Raw genomic sequence first — 19,295 nt, forward strand, 5'->3', positions numbered from 1 at the left:
GAAGGGAGAGTGAGTTGGAAGATATTCCCCTGCTGGAAATAAATGATTGTTTTATGTTGACTACTTTGTTTTCATAATCGTTGGAAGCAGTAATTGAAATGCAATGAATCACCCATCCCTTTTAACAGCTGGGGCCAAAGCCAAGGATGACTCAACTGATCAACTGAAATAGCCATTTACAGAGATCTGCCATTCAACTCATAAAGCATTTCTTTAATCAATCTTACCACAAACACTTGAGCCCACAGTGAAAGCTCTGACTCCAGGTGACAAGCACACACTGTGAGTTGGCTTTTCAATATGCAGCAACAAAGAGCAACATGGAAAAACACTACAACATGATGCAAAACTGCATTTCACTAAACACAAACAGTATATTGATCCTAAATGTAACACATCAGATATCTGGAAATTTACCAATTAACACCATCTCCTCATACTTCATTTGCAAACACAAAAAATATGTTTCAATGTCTCATATCACAGACCCTCAGATTGACCATGTGACCCTCCGGAGGGTCTGAACCCAATGGTTGAGAAACATAGTTATTTATGGAGTTAAGAGGTGTTTATGACTGCCATCTGGTGGCAGCATAAGGTAAGCCTACTTTAATCTATTAAAACTATTACATTCAAAATAGAGGGGTAAAAACTTGGACAAACAAAAGTAACGACGTAAAATTTAAAATTACTCCAGAATACGTCAATTTTCACCACTTTCTAATTTTCAGGAAAGTTTGGTAAGAAGTTGAGCATGTTAAAGCCCTCAAAAAGCCAATTCATTTGCCTGAAAAAAAAAAAAAAGGGTTAGGGTTCCTTACAATTTCAATAGGGCCTCCGACTGTCTCCTACTGTTCGGTGCTCGGGCCCTAATTACAAGTGCTTTCAAATAAAGTAGGCTTTCAACTTTCTTGGTTTGACCACTGAAGTTAAATACAGTCATGAAGATAAAGATAAATTAGAAGCACAATAATAATTAAAAATTAAAATTACAATTTCTACAATTTCTAGGGCTGTAACGTGAAGTAATGTAACGTAAAGTAGCGTAACGTAAAGTGGTGTAACGTAAAGTAACGTAACGTAACGTAACGTAACGTAACGTAACGTAACGTAACGTAACGTAACGTGATGTGACGTAACGTGACGTGACGTGACGTGACGTGACGTGACGTGACGTTACTTTCCGTTACTTTTCGTTACTTTTCGTTACTTTTCGTTACTTGACTTGACAGTATTTTAACAAAGGCACAAGTTGAAAATATGTGTTTTGAGTTAATTGTACTTTTTGACAGCCGTTCCAAAGGCTCTGACTTGTTTCAAATTAAATTGCCTCAAAACATGGACAACATTTAAATAAGTAGTCAAAAATGTCCAAATAGAATCTTCTTTTAACTTTTTCCCACAATCAAATACTGATGACTCTAATACATCAATGTAGCAAAGATGAGGCAGTAGAATATATGTCCTTACAAATTCTACTAATATCATCATATCATGCCTATTATCTAATAGCAACAAGTAAAGTCAATTTTTGTGTTTATATTAATTTGGTGAACTTTTTCAATGTGGACTTCTGATGTAGTTGTTGGGATGAGACAGAAGATATGATACATAAACATGTATTTATGATATATAGAGTGCTGTACCTGGACTGGCTGTAGACACCGGGGCAGTAGAAGAGAGCCATCATGACATACTGCCGAGGACAGATGCTGCAAAGCACCAAACTGATCCCATACAGAGAGGTCAGCACGAACACCAAGAGGGTCAGCAGGAAACTGCGGTGGTTTGCCTGTCCGACACAGCTGTTTATCCTGCAACACCTCAACACAAACACACAAACACAACACAGACCCACAAGACAAAGATCTGTGAGACCCAAGCTGACCTGGATATGTTGGCTCCATATACCTGCTGTATTTAAAATAACTCAGTAGATGTAGTATTTGAAGTTTACATTTGAAAGACTATTGAATATTTCCTGGTCAGACTATCATGTGGGTTATTCTAGTTTGGTGGTAATAGATTCAGTATACTCACAGTATATCATGGTTGGTTCTGGAGTTTCTATCTATATAGTAAATGTGAATAATAAACAGGAAGATTAACATCATATATACATTTTATTCTTTTGTCTTTGAGGTTGTAAGTCTATTGCAGACAATGAAACAATTCAGAAACTGTGCATGAGGTATAAAGAGATTTATAAAACTGACATCATCATCTTTAATGTTCTTGGCAGTGTGCAGTTCAGGAAAGTGTCTGATAAAGCTCACAAACAAATAGACACCCTGTCTTCCTGGTTGGCCTGAGACAGATCCCAGTTTACCAGTTTTCTAGTTCAAGTTTACATTTCAAGACATTTTTGCTGGGAGCAGTTTCCATTTAAAAATCAATCTTTGGATGCAAAGAGTTTTTCACTTGAGTCCCTGCTCCCCAAAATGTCTGTGCACGGCCCTGAGGAAACCAGTGGGTACAGTAGGAGTCTTTGCTTAAGACATGAACATTGTTGTGTAATTACAGGGCAGTTATCTAATCTGTCATAATTCAATATTCACTTTCATGATGTGGTGTGAATGTACAATTCAAAGAAGTATAAAGATGTTATAATATCAAATCCAACCCACCAGACACAGTGGTGGTCCAGACGCTTGACGCAGGATCCACAGGTTCGACAGTGTCCGGCCCGCGGGGGGTCGCATTGTTTTGCACACAGAGCATCTGCTCCCATTTTCTGTCAGGGCAGGAGGAGAGGAGGAGGAGGCCGCTGATTGGATGGATCCATTAAGATGTGTAGAGTCCTTGTTAACCTCCTCACTCTGGCTGTGATAGGAGGTGGTGTGAAACCCTGGGCCTCTCTTGGTGTGAATGAGAGATCCGATGGTGAGGATCATCCCAGCAGTCACAGTGCACAGCTGCAGATGGCTGACGTCCCCACGCGGTAGAATCTCTGTGATGAAGAGGTAATACATGTAGGCCAGAGAGAACAGCGCCAGAGTAAGGAAGAAGAGGGTGCGTGGCGTAGTAGTACAAGAGGACCAGGCTGGGCAGAGCTGTCAGGATGATGATGCCCAGCGGGTAGTGCAGCGCTGTGGCCCGGAGCAGCAGAGGCAGCAGCACCAGGGCCGGGATCATGGAGATCTCCAGGTTGTCAATCAGGGCCCCGAGAACAGGAGAGTGACATCCGCTGTGAGGGGGTTTGTGTCTCAGCCACCTGCAGCGCACACATTCAGGCAGAGTTACAAACACTTGAAAATAAAAAAACTTAATTAGGAATGATGCTAATACACTTTCATTGATCAAACTAATAAGATGATATGAGGAAAAAAATCACATGTTGTTTTCTTATTAGAAGGGTCAGACCCTGTAATTTTAATATTGTGCTTTGGTGTGATGTCACACGTGTTTGGTTTTAAATAAACTGTAAAAAGATAAATAAATGGATAAAATAAAATGAATTTATGATTAAATACATTGCAACATGAAGTCATGAAGTCTCAGAAGGATCTGGGGCCCTGGGACATTTCTTCACTCGGCCTGAAGTTTATTGTACTAAAGCAGGGATTCCAAAACCTTTGAGTCCTTGATGCCCAAAATAACCGAGTCAGAGATATGTGACCCCCATTATCCCAAAGGATATTTTAGCTGAGCTTGTTCACAAAAAATCTCCCATGTGCAATGTTTCCTGTGGTGCTGTAAACTGACCTGCTGCAACTGATGCTGTCACTCATCTGTCATAATCACTATGCATGGTTATTTACATGGTTTTATTCTAACAAGTACTTTTTTTAGCTTTTGGAACACTTATGGCTAAAATATATTGAGAATTGCATCTAAATTGTATTGGATGTCTGTAAATCACCTTGTGACCCATTTGTGTCTCATTAAAGGTCATACTTCTTCTAACCTGTTAAAGGCCTCGTCCAGATCTTCACAGTCACAGCAGCATCCGTACTGGTAGATATCACACTCGCAGCAGCACATGGGATCATCTGGCTCCGGAGGCTTTAACTTCTCCCATTTCATTATGGCTTCCTGAAGTTCACAGGGCAACTTCGTTCTCTGGAGCGATGCACAAATGAACTACACCATTAAAACAAACTATTAGTGCAGGGAACATATCTATGGAAATGTACTGACACAAAAACACACACACACGATCTATAACTTTGAAAAAAGCACATATATACATACATATCAACATATATATAGGAGCAATTATCGTAATTATAGAGGGTTTACTTTACATCTGAATTGGCCGCAATATTTCATCTATCTTACTGTCTATAATGATATAAAACCACTTATCAATTAAAAGCAACTAATTAGGGCCCGAGCACCGAACGGTGGGAGGCCCTATTGATCGCTCTCTCCACTCTAACCGCAACAGGTTTCAAAATGCCTGTGCTCGGGCCCGTTAGTGCTACAACGTAGCCCTAGTTTAATTTATGTCCTTTCCTTCGTAGGACGTTTGGAAATCGCAAATAAATGACAGCCCTCTGAAAATGAGTTACAGCCTCAGTAGCCTGCTCGACTTTGCAATACCCAGCAGCAGGTGTGAGTCAAGACATGAGGCATCACCACCTCAGCATTGCAAGGTTGACAGGGAACTGGACGCATTAGTCAGTGACACATCAGCAGATCACGATTATTGCTCTTTTCCCAGGAAGAGCTTGCAAACCGAGCAAAGACAACAAGTTGTATCCACAGTGAAGCAAAGATTGCACAGCTTGGATGACAAACTCTCCTCCGAGACTCACAGCCACACAGAACATCTGGAGACTGTCCTGCTACTTTTGGAGAACATTGATCGGCTCGTAAATGGAAATCTAGAGGAAAAGGATGTGACCGAAACGGTGTTGGCCCTGCTAAAGGCTAAAAACTGGGGCTCTGTATACTCAAATTCCCTGCTGAGCTGTATGGGACGATGGCTGGGCCAGCAGTTTCATGCAGCCAACAGTAGCATCAGTCAGAAAGTGGAGGGCTTTAAAGTTCAGCATATTGAGCGAATAAGTGACTTGCCCCCTGCTGAGGACCTAGCCACAGAACTATTCCCAGAGGCCATGCAGACGCTGCTGCTTCACTGGATGGGGTTGAGTGAGGAGTCCACTCTGGAGAAGAGGCACAGTGAATATCCAATCCTGCTCCTTATCCTGGAGTTTGCCAACCACAACCTGATCACTGGTGTGGCTCACGTGCTGTACTCCAGTCTTATATGTAAATAAAGACAATTTCCATGTGGTCGTCAACAGAAACACTTACGATTCAACAGAAGTTCCAGTGCTCTAATAAATGTATATTTTGTATGTGAAATTTACAAGACAGTCTCTTTTATGTGGCACATACCATTTCACTTTGGTTTGGTAACAAGTAGGATTATTTGACTTTAATTAATTCTATGTTTGTTTCATATTATTTGGTTCGGATCCATTTAGATTGAATCAAACAGTCTGTGGGAAACTGATGTAATTTTTCTCAGAAAACATGAGTCAGGATTAAGATTTCCATTTGATTTTACAGAGCAGATCATGAGAGTTTTGAAACTAAGCTTCGACACAACCCTGATCCTTCAGCAGGGGCTTAGCACGACAAAGCTGGAATCCGATTAACACTGTTTGAAAAATGAATTCCTTGTTTCATACCAGCGGGGCTCTGCTTGCATAAGTAAGAAAGGTAACCACAGTAAACCCCTTGAAATTAAGACCTGCCATTTAATATGGGACTGAGGATTATTCAGTGCTATAATACCTGTGCCAGTTAGTAGGCCCTGTTCATCTATGTGCTGTAAACACGCATTAGGATATACAGTAAATGCATTGTTGCAATAATACTGTAAATGTACTTCAAATAGAGAGTTTGTTTTAGGTAGTAGAGTTCCACAGTAATGACAAACATTTTCTTTCATAGAGCTTTTATTTCACAACCTGTCAATATTCAGTATACCAGGTAAAGAATGTCTCAGTAATATCCACCATTAAAATAAAATATCTCCTGTAGTCATCATGATTTCACGTTGATGCGATTCAGAAAACCGCCTGTTTACGTTGCATTTAGTTTTTACAGACCCAAGGTCTTGCGCTATGTCAAAACAATATTTCACTTTGGTAGAAGAGTTTTGAACTTTGGATAAATTCCTGTTGTTATAGACAGTTTTCCTGCAAAGAAGCAGCATCATGTGTATTTTGTGCATCAATAATCTGCTGATGAGACACCTACACATTCTTTAGCTGTGCCCACATACAGTAACTGTTGATGGAAAATTCTCGTTGACATTTATATTTCGATAAACTTGCCCTGTGTAGTTTTTATGCCACATTTCACACTTCCAATATAATTATATCATGCATAAACTGTATATTATGTTATTTGTCCAGATAAATTAAACAACCCAATTTTGCACCTTTTAAAATATACTCTACAGACTAATATTTCTTACTGCATTACCAAGGGAAAGTTTTCATTTTATTCCACACACAGTTTTCATTGCTGGAATTTCTCCACTTCTGCAGCTTCTACAAACTCAAAATGTTCCACCAAAGTGAAATATCGTGACAAAAAGAAATCAAATAAAAGTCATACAATCACATGTTTTGAGCTCTATTTACAAGCAGGAATAAGCATTAGCTCTATCTGTCATCTTTATTAACGATGCCATTCTACTCAAAGCAAATACATCTGATGTTAGAAATGATTTTCTACAAACACCTCTTGGGTGAATCTTCTGAATCGTAAAGGTGCTAAAATATCACATCAACTCAAAGCAGTTAACAAAACAAAAACAAGCGTTTCAGTTTTCACTGACACAAAAGTTCACCCCTTTGCAAGAGGCGACTACAGAGCTACAGGATGTTTTGGATATCTCTAGTTTACCATGAACACTTGCTCTGACATTGGTCAACTTCCCCTTTTCCTTCTTCATCACTTTCATAGTTTCGTTTCCCCAAATAAAAAGTCCTATCGTCTCGTCTTGGCTTTCACATCTCTCTTAAAGATTCGGCTCAGTCTGATAGTCGGTAAACATATGACTAAGCTCCACTTGTTAAGATTTTGAATAGCTTTAGATTTGGGACTGAAAATGAACCGAGAAGACATTAAATCCAAAGACTAGGCAGGCAAATTTCTCATACTTAACTTTGAACCATCCACAACTACTTTCTTAAAGAAAAAATCTTCTTTCAATAATAACACCATCCAATTGTTCAACTATCAGCAGTCACAGTTTGAGTCTGTGAAGCTTTTCTCTTTCTTTATTTTGTATGTTGTATTGTTCTGTGTTAAATAAGTAAATTTGTCAGTAATTAATTCAGTGTTTACACTGGGAAATGATTAGCTTAGTAATATAAATCATCACATTCAAGGTAGAGTATTTTTTATATTGTATTTTGAGTTCAGGCAAAGAGGTAAATTAATCCAAAAATCTACATTCATAAAATACTAATATGTAACTTTACAGCAGCACAATGTGTCGTGTTAAATGTCATTAACACAGGGAGTTGTACACTCAAACAGCATTCCCCTTGTTCAGTCATTTTAAAGTAAATATGACACGAAAAATAACTAACTGTGCCATTTTTCATTTTAATAGTCTCTCTCAGCCAAAAAATAATAGTTTAAAAAAGAAAAGTTGAAGAGAATTTAACAATCTGGCATCTTCTCTAAAAATATATAATATTGTAATAGAGTAGGAGCCTGTCCTCGTCCCGTAACACTTCATTACAGTCCAGGTGAAAGTTAACCTGCTATTAGGAGCCAGTCCCTAGATCAGCTGAACGAAGAAGACTGTTGAATATATGGCACAAAAACAACATTAAACGTTAAATACAATTTCCTTGTATAACAGTAAAAGACAGAAGAGGCTTCACAGGCTGAAACGAAGCTTATCGTGTTAGTTATTCTGAACGAGCGAGATTCAGATACAAGCTAAATACAGCCAACTTCTGTCTGATAAAAACTAGTCTAGATTTAGTTTTAATGCCCACATTTTGTATTTAATTTTAATTTTAACAGAACTTTCAGATATCACAGTAGTCTTGTTTCTATTTTCTCCTATTAAATACTTTAACAGTGAGTGGACAGCCAACATTTTTATAACAGCTCAGCCTTTACAGATGAACCTTTTATAATTTTTGTATTTGATTAAATTGCAATGAAAGAACATCCAGTAAAGTAAAATACTAAGAGTCAACATGAACCAATGAGCTGCTTGCAGGACTGAGCTGGTTCTCTGTCGTCAGCCTCACAAAACGGGATCGCTGCTGTGAGGGAATCAAACACTCACTCAATGATGGGAGCTGAGCGATCGTTGGTGACTGTTTTTCTAAGTCGTATGTGGGCGAAGGGATTGGGCCTGAAAGACAGAAATCATGAGAACAAAATGAAGTTTATTATGAAAAAGCCCGAAACACTAAAAGACTAACAGAGACATCATGGACACACTGTTGGCCTGTTACTCTAAAGACACAATGATTATGTCGTTGTTCTGTCCTTGGTTTGAAACTAGCTGGGAACCTTTGTGTGTGTCATCCTCTCTCTTGCCTAATTTCCTGTCACATCTCCTGGGTAAACTTTAAAAAAAAGACAAAAAATATGTATGAAGGACTATCCACACTTTGTCATGTTAATGTATCTTATATAACTGTGGGGCATCTACATGACTCTATTTGCAGTATGTGGGGGGGCACTTAATCTGTATACGATACAGATGTCAAGATGTCCCGAGATTTACTCCAAAACACGCACATTTCTCAGATGCAACACAAAAGCATTGTCAATCACTTTCCTAGTAAATGACAATGTTTTTAAATCTCACTGCCTCCAGGTCATGATGCAGGATTTCTCTTACTTTCTCCTACAAGGTCATTTACAAATAAAAGCATTACCTTGGGTGGGCTGATGAAGAGGCCAATTCTGAGGTGATCTGAAACGCAGAGGAAACAATAATTATTATCAGATTCCTATTATTACTCACCATGTAGAGTGCAGCTCAAAAACGAACTGTTAAAGGTTCAGTGTGTAAGATTTAGGTGAAAGGGATTTATTGGCAGAAATTGAATATGAAATAACCCTAGTGATGACTTTACTAGAGGGTCCTCTCTACGGAGGCCGCCATGTTTTGTATAGGAGCCCAAACTGGACAAACTAAACACCTTTTGAGTTTTTACGACAACTGAAGCTACCACAGGTTCTCTTTCATGTTTGGAAGGGAGGGGGGTGAGGGGTATTTAGCTGCAACATGCAACTTCACCACTAGATGTCACTAAATTCTACACACTGAACCTTTAAACTAAACTAAGAAAACCAACCAAGCCTGAACCTGAACCCAGCGTAAAGAAAATCAAACAGACAGCCCAGCTAATGTTATCGAACTCAAATATCATTTCAACATTTTTGTCGCTTGTCCATTCTGTCATTATAATCAACTGTGAGGATCAGGCACATTCACTCTGACCTCTGACCTCCTACCAAAGATGTCATGCTTCTGACCTTGCTGCTGTCGGCCATGCTGTACGGGCGCGGGCGGAAGGTGCTGACCCTCTGGGGAGGAAGGGCGCGCTCCTCCTCTGACTCGGGGGTGAGGGCTGGGAGACCCGGAGACACCAGCTTGTCGAGCTGACCGGTGCTGTTGCTGTTAGCTTTAGATAAGAACAGGGAGCTACAGGGAAGGTCACAGACAGAGAGGAAAGAATACATGAGGGAAAGGAAACATGATGAGCTGAGACATGTTGGTTCTGTGTGAATTCATCAACAAAGCTGTTGGTGTTGGAAAGAGACGCGGAAAGACTGGAGGGCAAACCAGTATCGCTCGGCAGAGTATGAGCTCCTGTGACTTTCTGCGCGTCCGACATGAAAGCGTTTGATTTATTTGGAATATGGATGGAAAATGGAGGTCGTCCTATTAGTTTCAACATGAAAAAGAAAACAATTCCCAACTTTTCAACCTATTGCTGATGTATTAAGTTGTAAAAGACTGAAGGGAAACCTCAGATGTTTGGGGTTTGCACTTCGTTCACTCACCTCTCCAGGTGATCGAGCTTGCTGTGGTGTGGCTGAGTGTAGGAGAAAGGGAACCAGCCTTTCCTGTGAAGGAAAGTTTTATCGTATGTTACACTGCAGCGTTATAAAGGTAAAGCTTCAAGCACCAAGACACAGACAACATATGCAACGTTTACATCTGTCCTGACACGTGCAATCGCAAGTGGATGGTTCATATGTGAGATCTGTGATCGGATCTCACTTCCTGCTCTATATGACAATAAACATGTACGTCATTTGTATTAGCGAAGACCAAATTATGTTGTTTTACCCAGTCTGAGTTTACAAATGTCTTAGTTGACATCTAATTAGTTAATTTGATTCATTATGAAACTGTAGCAGGTCAGAGGACATAAGCTGAGTAGGCGGTCCTTCATATGTGGCCCAGGATGCATTTGCGTTCACACAATGAATAGAATGTGGCCTCAGACCAACTCCTATCGGGCCTTAGACGTGATCGGATCTCAGGACGCATTTGGGGGAGTTCACACCTGAACTTGGTGCTGACCACTTTTGATCGGATCACTCAGGATGATGTTACAATGATGTTAAAGTATAAAAGGCCCCTTCAGGTTATACAGCAGATGCTTTGAGGTTTTTAACTGTTAATCGACATCAGTGTGTGATTTGTAAAAACGTACCGTCCAGTCCGTTCATTTTGACCGTAGTGCCATCCGTCTCTGGGCTCAGAGATGAGCAGGGTGATGTCGTCACCAGGCAGGAAGTGCAGTAAGCAAGCTCCGCCCCCTCCTCCACCAGCCTCTGATGCTCCAGGACCATGGGCAAACATGGCTTCCACACGTGTAGGTCCAGATAACGGCAGCATCCTGGGGAGACTGGAGCCTGGATAGAGACAGAAGAATAAAATTAGGAGAGAGGGTTTGTGATACAGACACAGACACACACACACACACACACACACACACACACACACACACACACACACACACACACACACACACACACACACACACACAAGGTAGATGGGCATATTGTGTCACATGTTACCCTGAAAGCCGCCCAGCCTCATTTCACTGACAGGTCTTCTCGGCAGTGGAAGTGTTGCTGTGGCACACATGTCTCCAGCCTTCAGCAGCCAGGGATTATGTGATGGTGATGAGGTGTTGCTCCCTGCTGGTCCCACCTGTTGGTGCAGCAGCTGCACAGGAGTCATGGCCCTGGAGAGAGGAGCACTGTGAGGCAGCGGAGGGCTGTGTGGGGCGCTGTGCGGGATGGGGAGGGTCATGCCGTGCAATGAGCTGCCGGCTGGTGAGATCTGGCTGAGTGACATCACCGTGGAGGGGATGAGGCTCGGGGAGAGGTTGTACGTGTTGGTGGAGAGGAGGAGGGAGCCCTGCTGGGCCGAGCCACTGGACGTGGTGGGAGTAGATGTGGCCGGGCTGGCGCTGCTGCTGGTGCTGCTGTCGGGGAGGGGGCTGACCGATGCACTGGTGTGCTGAGGTGAAGCTCCACGAGATGAACCTCCAGCAGCTCCTCCTGTGGATGGTGCAGAGCGAAACGTCTGGGGGGAGCCCTGAGGAGGAAGCGTGTCACTCTGGGAGGAGGAGGGGAGCGAGCGCTGCTGCTGCTGTGAGCGACTTGAGTCTCCGTTCAACAGAGGAGGGACCTCCTGAACAGAAAGCCTCTGAAAAACAAAGAAGGGGTAAAGGTTGACGATAAAACATTAAGGTTAAAACAATCGTTAATCAATGTCCTATTAACGTTTCTATGTTTCTTCTACTTTCACTGTATCAATGTCCTCTGTCATCACCTGGATTTATAGACTATGATGTCATACATCACGTAAGGTTTTCCAGATTAGACACCCAAAACATCCTTAGTCCAAATTTTGTCTTTATTGCCAAATCCTGAGATTTATTTTTGACTTGTAAAACTGTGATTTTTGCCCAAGAACCACCAAAATGATGACAAATCCTAACCCACCACGAGATTCTTCTGTGGAAAGTCCACAGTATTAAGAATATGACCCGAACTCACCTGTTCTGGCGGAGCAGAGCCCAGCTTGGCGTGGCGGAGGACCTCGGCTATCCCAGCAGCCCCTGGGCTTTGAGGCGCGGTGTGACGCAGCAGGTTCAGAGCACGTTCCGGGAGTTTGGTCGGCTGCAAACACGACTGCTGCCAGGACGACAGTTTCTGAGAAAGAAGCTCTCTCACCTGGGTTGATTTCATTGGCATAAAAGAGAAAAACACAGTTAAAGAGTGAGGTTATTCTACATTTTCTTAACATCTCATTTCTCTAGTTTAATTCAATCCCACTATAAGACCAAGAACAAATGTGTTCGTCCAGCAGCTGGGCGCAGTTATTTTCAGAGAGGATTGTAGATTAATTAATGAACTGTGTGGGATTGACAGAAAGTACACGACAGTTACAGCTCATGTATGTGTTTTAGAAGTTTTTGGAGATCTATGAAACAGAGGAATACAAATTAGTAGCTCAAATCATTGTACAATCAAAGCTACATTTATTCTTGGGTTTGGTCTTTTCAAGGAATATGTTATGTTAAATATATAATATCACCTGGCTTATACCTTAATTACCTCCACAAAGAAGTTTATGTTTGTGTGGTAAATTGTTAAAAGCGGGATTACACAAAAGCAACAAAACTGATTTCCACCATGTAGGGGTGGGGCCGGGGTCTGGTAGGAACCCATCAAATGTGCAGATTAAGAGGCGGAGTCAGTCACAATTTCTGAGTGTGTGAAATAAAAATCCTGATCTAGCAGATATAAATGTGGTTTCAAAGGGCGACTGATGGGCCTTCGTAGAGGTATGTGTGCCATTCTACTTTAAACTGTGATACAAACCACTCAAAGCATCTGGATTTCACTCAGTGAATATGAACATATCACCTTGGAGTGGTAGTTGATGAGCAGCTTGGTGACACAACACTGTCGATCCACCAGGAAACAATATCGCCTCCGCTCCTCGGTGAGCGCTGACTTGTAACCCGCGGCGACCATCGTATCCAGCTCGCCTTGGCGACGACTCATTAGCTCCACAAACTGAAGGAAGAGTCAGAACGAATACAATCACACACACACCCTCACATACCTAGAGTACAGTACACCCAGTGACCTTTAATACACATTGTAAAGCGAGAGGAATTACATCATATCCTGCCTGTTGTACAATGATAACAAAATCCAAATCATCTAATAGTATCCCGGTGACCTTTTCTTAAAATGATTTCTCATTTTCCAATCTAATCGGCCAAATCCTCTCGCCCTCTTGTATCATTCATGTTTCCTCCAGCAAAACGTTTCGCTCTAAGTTGCTTGTTTTCGGAATAATCAGCTGAAACAGATTGTTCTTTAATCTTATTCACAGCGACATACTTCTCACACAACTTTAAATCTGCTGTAATGCTGACAGAGATGTTTGGGTCCCATGTGTTTGAAGGATTTCTCAAATGAAAGAGGTCACTGTGTTACTTACTACTTATGTATCGTGTATGAGTTAAGCTCTCGGGGCTTCACTCACCTGCATCTCTCTGTCTCCGTATTTGTTGGGGTGACGGCTGGCCTGGCTCTTCCTGCGGAGCTTCTTGAGCTGAGACTGGCAGCGCTCGATGGACTCCGATTTCGACCTGCGCTCACTCTGGTACTTCTTCAAAGTGGCCTGATGGAAACGTACAGTCAGTCAGAAGATTCACTGGGATTCATTGCTGAAAATGAGCTTGACACGATAAAAAAAATGGCTGGCAAAAATCCTGCTTTTCGCACAATCATTTAAAAGTGTGTTTCAGAAAAGTATGTATGTGTAATATGAGTGTGTGATATTTCATCTCAACCTACTGTGAGATACTTGATGTCCAGCTCCAGCTTATGCTCCAACTGGGAAAGCAGCTCAGAGTGAAACAGTTTCAACTGTTGATGAAAAGAGACACAGAGCAGCATCGTAAATCAAATGTGTTGGTGCAGAAACGTTTGTGTGGAAGGTGATGAGAGTCCTGGGCCGTTGTGTCGGACCAGAGGACAACATGGCTGCCCAGGACGACCTTTTAAACAAGCTTCATATGATGCCTTCTAAACGTCACGTACAATGCATTGGAGTATAAATCACAATTTCAATGTTTAACCTGACAACAAGTACGTCATTGTTTAGATACACGGATGCAGACAGTCTTACCACGTCCTCCAGCTGCACCTGAATCTGTCTGTGCACCTCGGCCATCTGAAACAGCGTGTCCCCTGTGAGGAGCAGCAGTGAAGGCGTCAGAATCACATGATTTGGAATGAAAATCAACTCAATGTGTTAAAGTGCATCTAATAACGTGTGTGTGTGTGTGTGTGTGGAAAGTCGGAGCCAAACGCTGCACGCTCACAATCACCGTTGATCGACATCGACACACGAGCAGCAAACACACCAACAGGGAAAATGTCATAAAACTGCTTTGACACAGTTTCTCATTTAGAGAGTGGCCTCCCTCGGTCACACAGCACTGTAGTATGTGGTGGCTGGCATCTCGCCCTCCGACACTCTTGCCTGCCTCCCCCGCTGTTTTCAGCATTACAATGAGATCATGTGGTGTTGTTAATCTCCCAACAATGACCCCACTCTCTCCTCTTTCCCTCTGTTCTCTCTCCCTCTCTCTATATATTTCCTCGTTTCCCTCTCGTCTTCATCTCCTTGCTCAGCGACACATGCAGCTTCTCACCGGCTGTCACACAGGATACTTTATCAGGTCTATAGCCGATTCATTTATTTCAGATTCTCCTCAGCTCGGTCCTCTCTCCACCAGCCCCCCCACACACACACACACACACACACACACACACACACACACACACACACACACACACACTCACCCAGCTCTTTGGAGCCTTGGCTGTCGCTCGCGAGTTCACCAAGTTTCACCAGGGCGTCAAAGTACCCCTTGGCAGCCAACGTTACTCCTGAGGAAGAGAGCGAATTTGAGGGAGAAACAAAAAGAAGAATCATCAGTAATTTAAACCTTTCCTCCATGTGATTCTGAAATGCAGCTATGACAGCAAATCAAAGTCCTGCAGGATATGGATTGAGCTGTGCTCATCTAACCTGTCAGGGCCTTTTCATAGTGTTTCCCCATCGTCACAAAGTTCTTCAGACTGGGGTTGAACTGGTCCAAAATCCCCTGTTGGCAAAGACACACACAGGTTTAATGATGGACAATTTAGGACACGCAAGTCTAAAACGGTGTTTCTACATTTCTTAACATTTAAATTTGGGGATTTACCTTGTACACATTTTCCGTCATCTTGTTCACCTCTTCAGTTCGAGACATTTTTCTTCTCTCGCGCTCGTTCTGACACCTTGTGCGTTAGTATTGTCTCTTCCTCCTGTTGTCGTCGTTGTTGTTCAGAGTCCTACGCTTTAGAGTCAACACAAATCTCCTAAAATACAATAGAATAGAATAGAAAAGAATAGAACTTTATTGTCCATTGAAATGTTTTCTTTCTGTGAAAGATTGAGAGTGTGAGATTTGAATCAGCTGCTTTAAAGCCACTGAACCATCACAACAAGCGAGGAGAATGTCGCACCATCTTCAGTTCTGTGTGAGGGCAGTGGTTTTAGTTTCTCATGAATCCCATCACCTCAGCTGCCGGTTTCTACATTATCGCTTCACAACATTGTGACAACCCAAATATTTCTCCTAGATTCGTGCGCCAGGCGACTTGTACCGTTTCAGATAAGAACAATGGAGTCCCCGGGTCCAAGTCACAGGTGTCAGAGCACTGAACAAACACATGACAAGGATGTTTCCTCGGCAGAGGGGACGATCAAGACGGGAGGGGGACCGCTCCGGGGTCAAAAGATTTCCAGTCGGGGTTTTATGGCAAAAGACTCAGCTGAGCAACTCGGTTTTCCCTGTGCAGCCCTCCTTTGTTATCACAGCGAGATTACACAGAAAACGTTGACCTAGATCAACTAATGGTATATGACACAAAGAAAACAGTTCCACACTCTTGCTCATTAAGGCCACCCTGGTGTAGTCTGTAATTGTGCCTGTGTGAGTCTGCAGCAGAAGACAGAGAAGTGTGGCCACTGTGCAAACTGTTTATTAAAACTTATTTCAAAGGCTTTAATAATCGTGCATATGCTTTAAAATGGTGATGAAGGGACATATTGAAGCTGGTAACACACATTTATGTGTTTATATCTGAGCTGAGCGTGGTTCACTTGCAGGAAATAGAGTGCTGTTTGTTTCAGGATGCAGCAGGAACAGTCTGCAGGTGGTTGGGGAGCTGATACAGAAGGTGCATTCATGTGGTTTGAGTGGATGTAAACACAGCATGGAGGAGACACACTCAAATTATAAAAATCTTCTTTGGTGGTTAAAGGATGCATGCACGTATGGAGCCGGCATAATTCATCTGTAAATCCGTTAGTTGATCAGCAGAAAAACTATTTGCAGATAATTGATTTGGCGTTGACGGGATCTTTCAAGCAAAATGCACGTAGATAAATAAAAATCGTTTTAAAAAAACAAACATAGTAACAAGCCTCTGATTTTGTGTTTGCAGCAGTAATGGTAAACTGAAAGCTTTTGGGTGTTGGACAGTTTCTTTGACAAAAGAAGATGTTCAATACAGCACCATCATTACCAATAAGAATAACAGATGCTTTTGGCTTTCCTGCACTATTTCTGCGCTTTTATTGTTTCAATGTTTTGTTTCAAGTTTCAAGTTTTATTTGTCATAAGCAGTTAACACAATGGAAGGTGTTGGACAAGAAGAAACCGGTCAGCTCAGCAGTGCAATCGTTAAATTTAAATTAGAATTAAAATAAAAGCAAGGTAAAAAGAGCTTACTATAATATTACTAAATATATTCATTGCTGAGCTGTGAATGATCTAGATCTTCACTGATTTGCTAGCTTTGCACATTTGCACCTTGTAACTCTGGTTTTGAAAGGCGCTGTAGAAATAAACTATTACACTTGAAATGCTGCTGCATGTTGGCTTCTTCTCTCATTTCTCTCAGGATCACCCCCCGTGTGATGCTGCAGCTGCTTGAGTCCTGTGGTGTTAAATGAACCTCGTCTTCCTCTCATCTCAACACCTACATCACAGACTAGACGAGTGCGGTCTTTTAAACTCACTTCAACACGTGCAAAACCCCATAATAACGACGGGATGTGAATCAAACCCAGTGGGGATCAGCAGGCTGGATGCACAGCGGAGCGGTTTATCCTCGCTCTGCCATTAGTCCGTTCATGCAGCTACCTGTTGATCTCCGCTTCCCACACACAGAAACACATAACTCAGCTACTGATGTATAAATAAATGAAAAGTAAAGAAAGTTACATACCTTTTCTGATCTCATTGTTGGGAACCATAAAGACTTCCTGCGTGTCTTTGAGAGTTTAATGAAGACAGGAAGGAGAACACCCCCCCCTCTTTTCTTCCTATTAGACTACTTTCCCTCTCGGTGGGTTGGTGGGGGGTTGTTTCATCCAGCAGGCACTAAATCTCAGCTGCCCTCCACCCCTCTTTCACATGGCCCTCTCTCTCTCTCTCTCTCTCTCTCTCTCTCTCTCTCTCTCTCTCTCTCTCTCTCTCTCTCTCTCTCTCTCTCTCTCTCTCTCTCGCTCTCTCTCTACTCCATGCAGGAATCGGGGTCAGATATGTGGGAGCCGTTCAGTACCTCTCCTCATTACTGAGCCGATTATCAACATGCCTTCAGAAAAACCGGCCAGGAAGAAAAAAAGAGAAAATACCGACAGATCTCTCCCTGACGATCCAAACCACAGCCTCCCAGTCTGAGTGCACCTCTCCCTCTCCCTCTCCCTCCCCCTCCCTCTCCCCCTCCCTCTCCCTCTCTCTCTCTCTCTCTCTCTCTCCCTCTCCCTCTCCCTCTCCCTCCCCCTCCCTCTCCCTCTCCCTCTCTCTCTCTCTCTCTCTCTCTCTCTCTCTCTCTCCCTCTCTCACTCGGTCAGAATAACAATGAGCTGACGGGAGCTGGTCTGAATAGCAGCAGCAGCAGCAGCAGCAAGAGGAGAATAATGACTTGAACTTTTCCGGCCCAAAGACAGAGCAGACCTATCACTGGCCTACATCCACCGGAGCCATCACACATTCCTGCTCCCCATTCTCACAGAGGAGGAGGAGGAGGAGGAGGAGGAGGAGGAGGCCTTGCATCCACACAGGGCTCTTCATCAACTGCAACAGACTTTAAAGGTGGACATAAACATTCAGAGGAGAGTTTAAAGGGAGAGTTCACCCCAAAATGAAACTTCACTCATTCTCTCCTCACCACTTCTCTCCTCACCACCTCACCACAGCCAATGGGGGGTGGCTGAAGTTTGAGTCCACCAAACACTTTTGGAGTTTAAAGGATAAAAAGCGTTTCAGACAAATCTAATACAATTGAAGTAAATGGTGACCAATTCTCAAATATACTCTCTCAAAAGGATTAGTTTTATTTCCCATCATGTATAAAGGACTCAATGTTGAAGCTAGTTGGATTCCCTGTCCTCACAGCTGAACTCTGACTAAACGTGTCACTAAATATTAATATTTTCTACAGACCTCACATCACCTGCTGGAGGTTCAGGTGATGCTGTCTTGTGTTGCAGTAGCAGGTTTTTGCCACAGGATGGCGACAGCGTGACATGACTTCCTGTGACTCTTCCCCTGCAGGAGACAGAACGTCCAGTGTGATGCAACCCTGTATAAACATATGCAGTCTATGGCTGCAACAGGTGCAGTGTCACTGTGCTGCAACAGTAAATGTGTGTGTTGAAGACCAGCACGTGCAGGTAAACACAAACATACACATGTAATAAATAACACAGGTAATGATCAATAATGATGTTCAGTCAGTTTTCAATAAAGCCAATAAATGAGACATTCAGCACAGCTCCCTCTACACAGGTGTTACTTTACAGTCTTCACAGAGCAGATTCACTGCAGCTCATCGTCTCTCACAAGCGGACAGGAGACTGACAGACAGGAGACTGACAGACAGGAGACTGACAAACAGGAGACTGACAGACAGGAGACTGACGGACAGGAGACTGACGGACAGGAGACTGACGGACAGGAGAACTCAGCTCACACTGACCTGTGAATCGATAAAGATGATAGGATACACATCTCTCCAGCCGACTCACCGTTCTTCAGTCATGTTACCAGACAGTGAACTCACTGACAGAGCAGACCTGTGATGCGTCAGGGTTTGTCTGAACGTCGATCACCTCGATGAACTTCAAGAAGCGAAGGAGGCAAGAACAACAACGACAACAAGACCAACAACAACGT

General features: G+C 42.6%; 1 protein-coding gene and 1 pseudogene across 1 annotated transcript; both read right to left on the bottom strand.

The window, feature by feature from the left end:
* Window positions 1-467: 467 nt before the first annotated feature.
* Window positions 468-4,026, bottom strand: LOC117776377 (annotated as a pseudogene).
* Window positions 4,027-6,625: 2,599 nt separating this feature from the next.
* zgc:158689 (uncharacterized protein LOC791177 homolog) lies at window positions 6,626-17,833 on the bottom strand. Its single transcript, XM_034610292.1, has 15 exons — window positions 17,344-17,833; window positions 15,270-15,426; window positions 15,092-15,167; window positions 14,863-14,949; window positions 14,183-14,244; window positions 13,849-13,920; window positions 13,535-13,672; window positions 12,904-13,056; window positions 12,031-12,207; window positions 11,041-11,677; window positions 10,674-10,875; window positions 10,015-10,077; window positions 9,484-9,652; window positions 8,880-8,917; window positions 6,626-8,347 (listed from the first exon to the last, which is right to left on the bottom strand). The coding sequence occupies exons 2-15, from the start codon at window positions 15,315-15,317 to the stop codon at window positions 8,275-8,277; spliced, it is 1,995 nt and encodes a 664-aa protein (XP_034466183.1). The 5' UTR covers window positions 15,318-15,426; window positions 17,344-17,833; the 3' UTR covers window positions 6,626-8,274.
* Between the last annotated feature and the right edge of the window lie 1,462 nt (window positions 17,834-19,295).

This window comes from Hippoglossus hippoglossus, chromosome 16 (assembly GCF_009819705.1).
Source record: "Hippoglossus hippoglossus isolate fHipHip1 chromosome 16, fHipHip1.pri, whole genome shotgun sequence".
Lineage (NCBI taxonomy): Eukaryota > Metazoa > Chordata > Actinopteri > Pleuronectiformes > Pleuronectidae > Hippoglossus > Hippoglossus hippoglossus.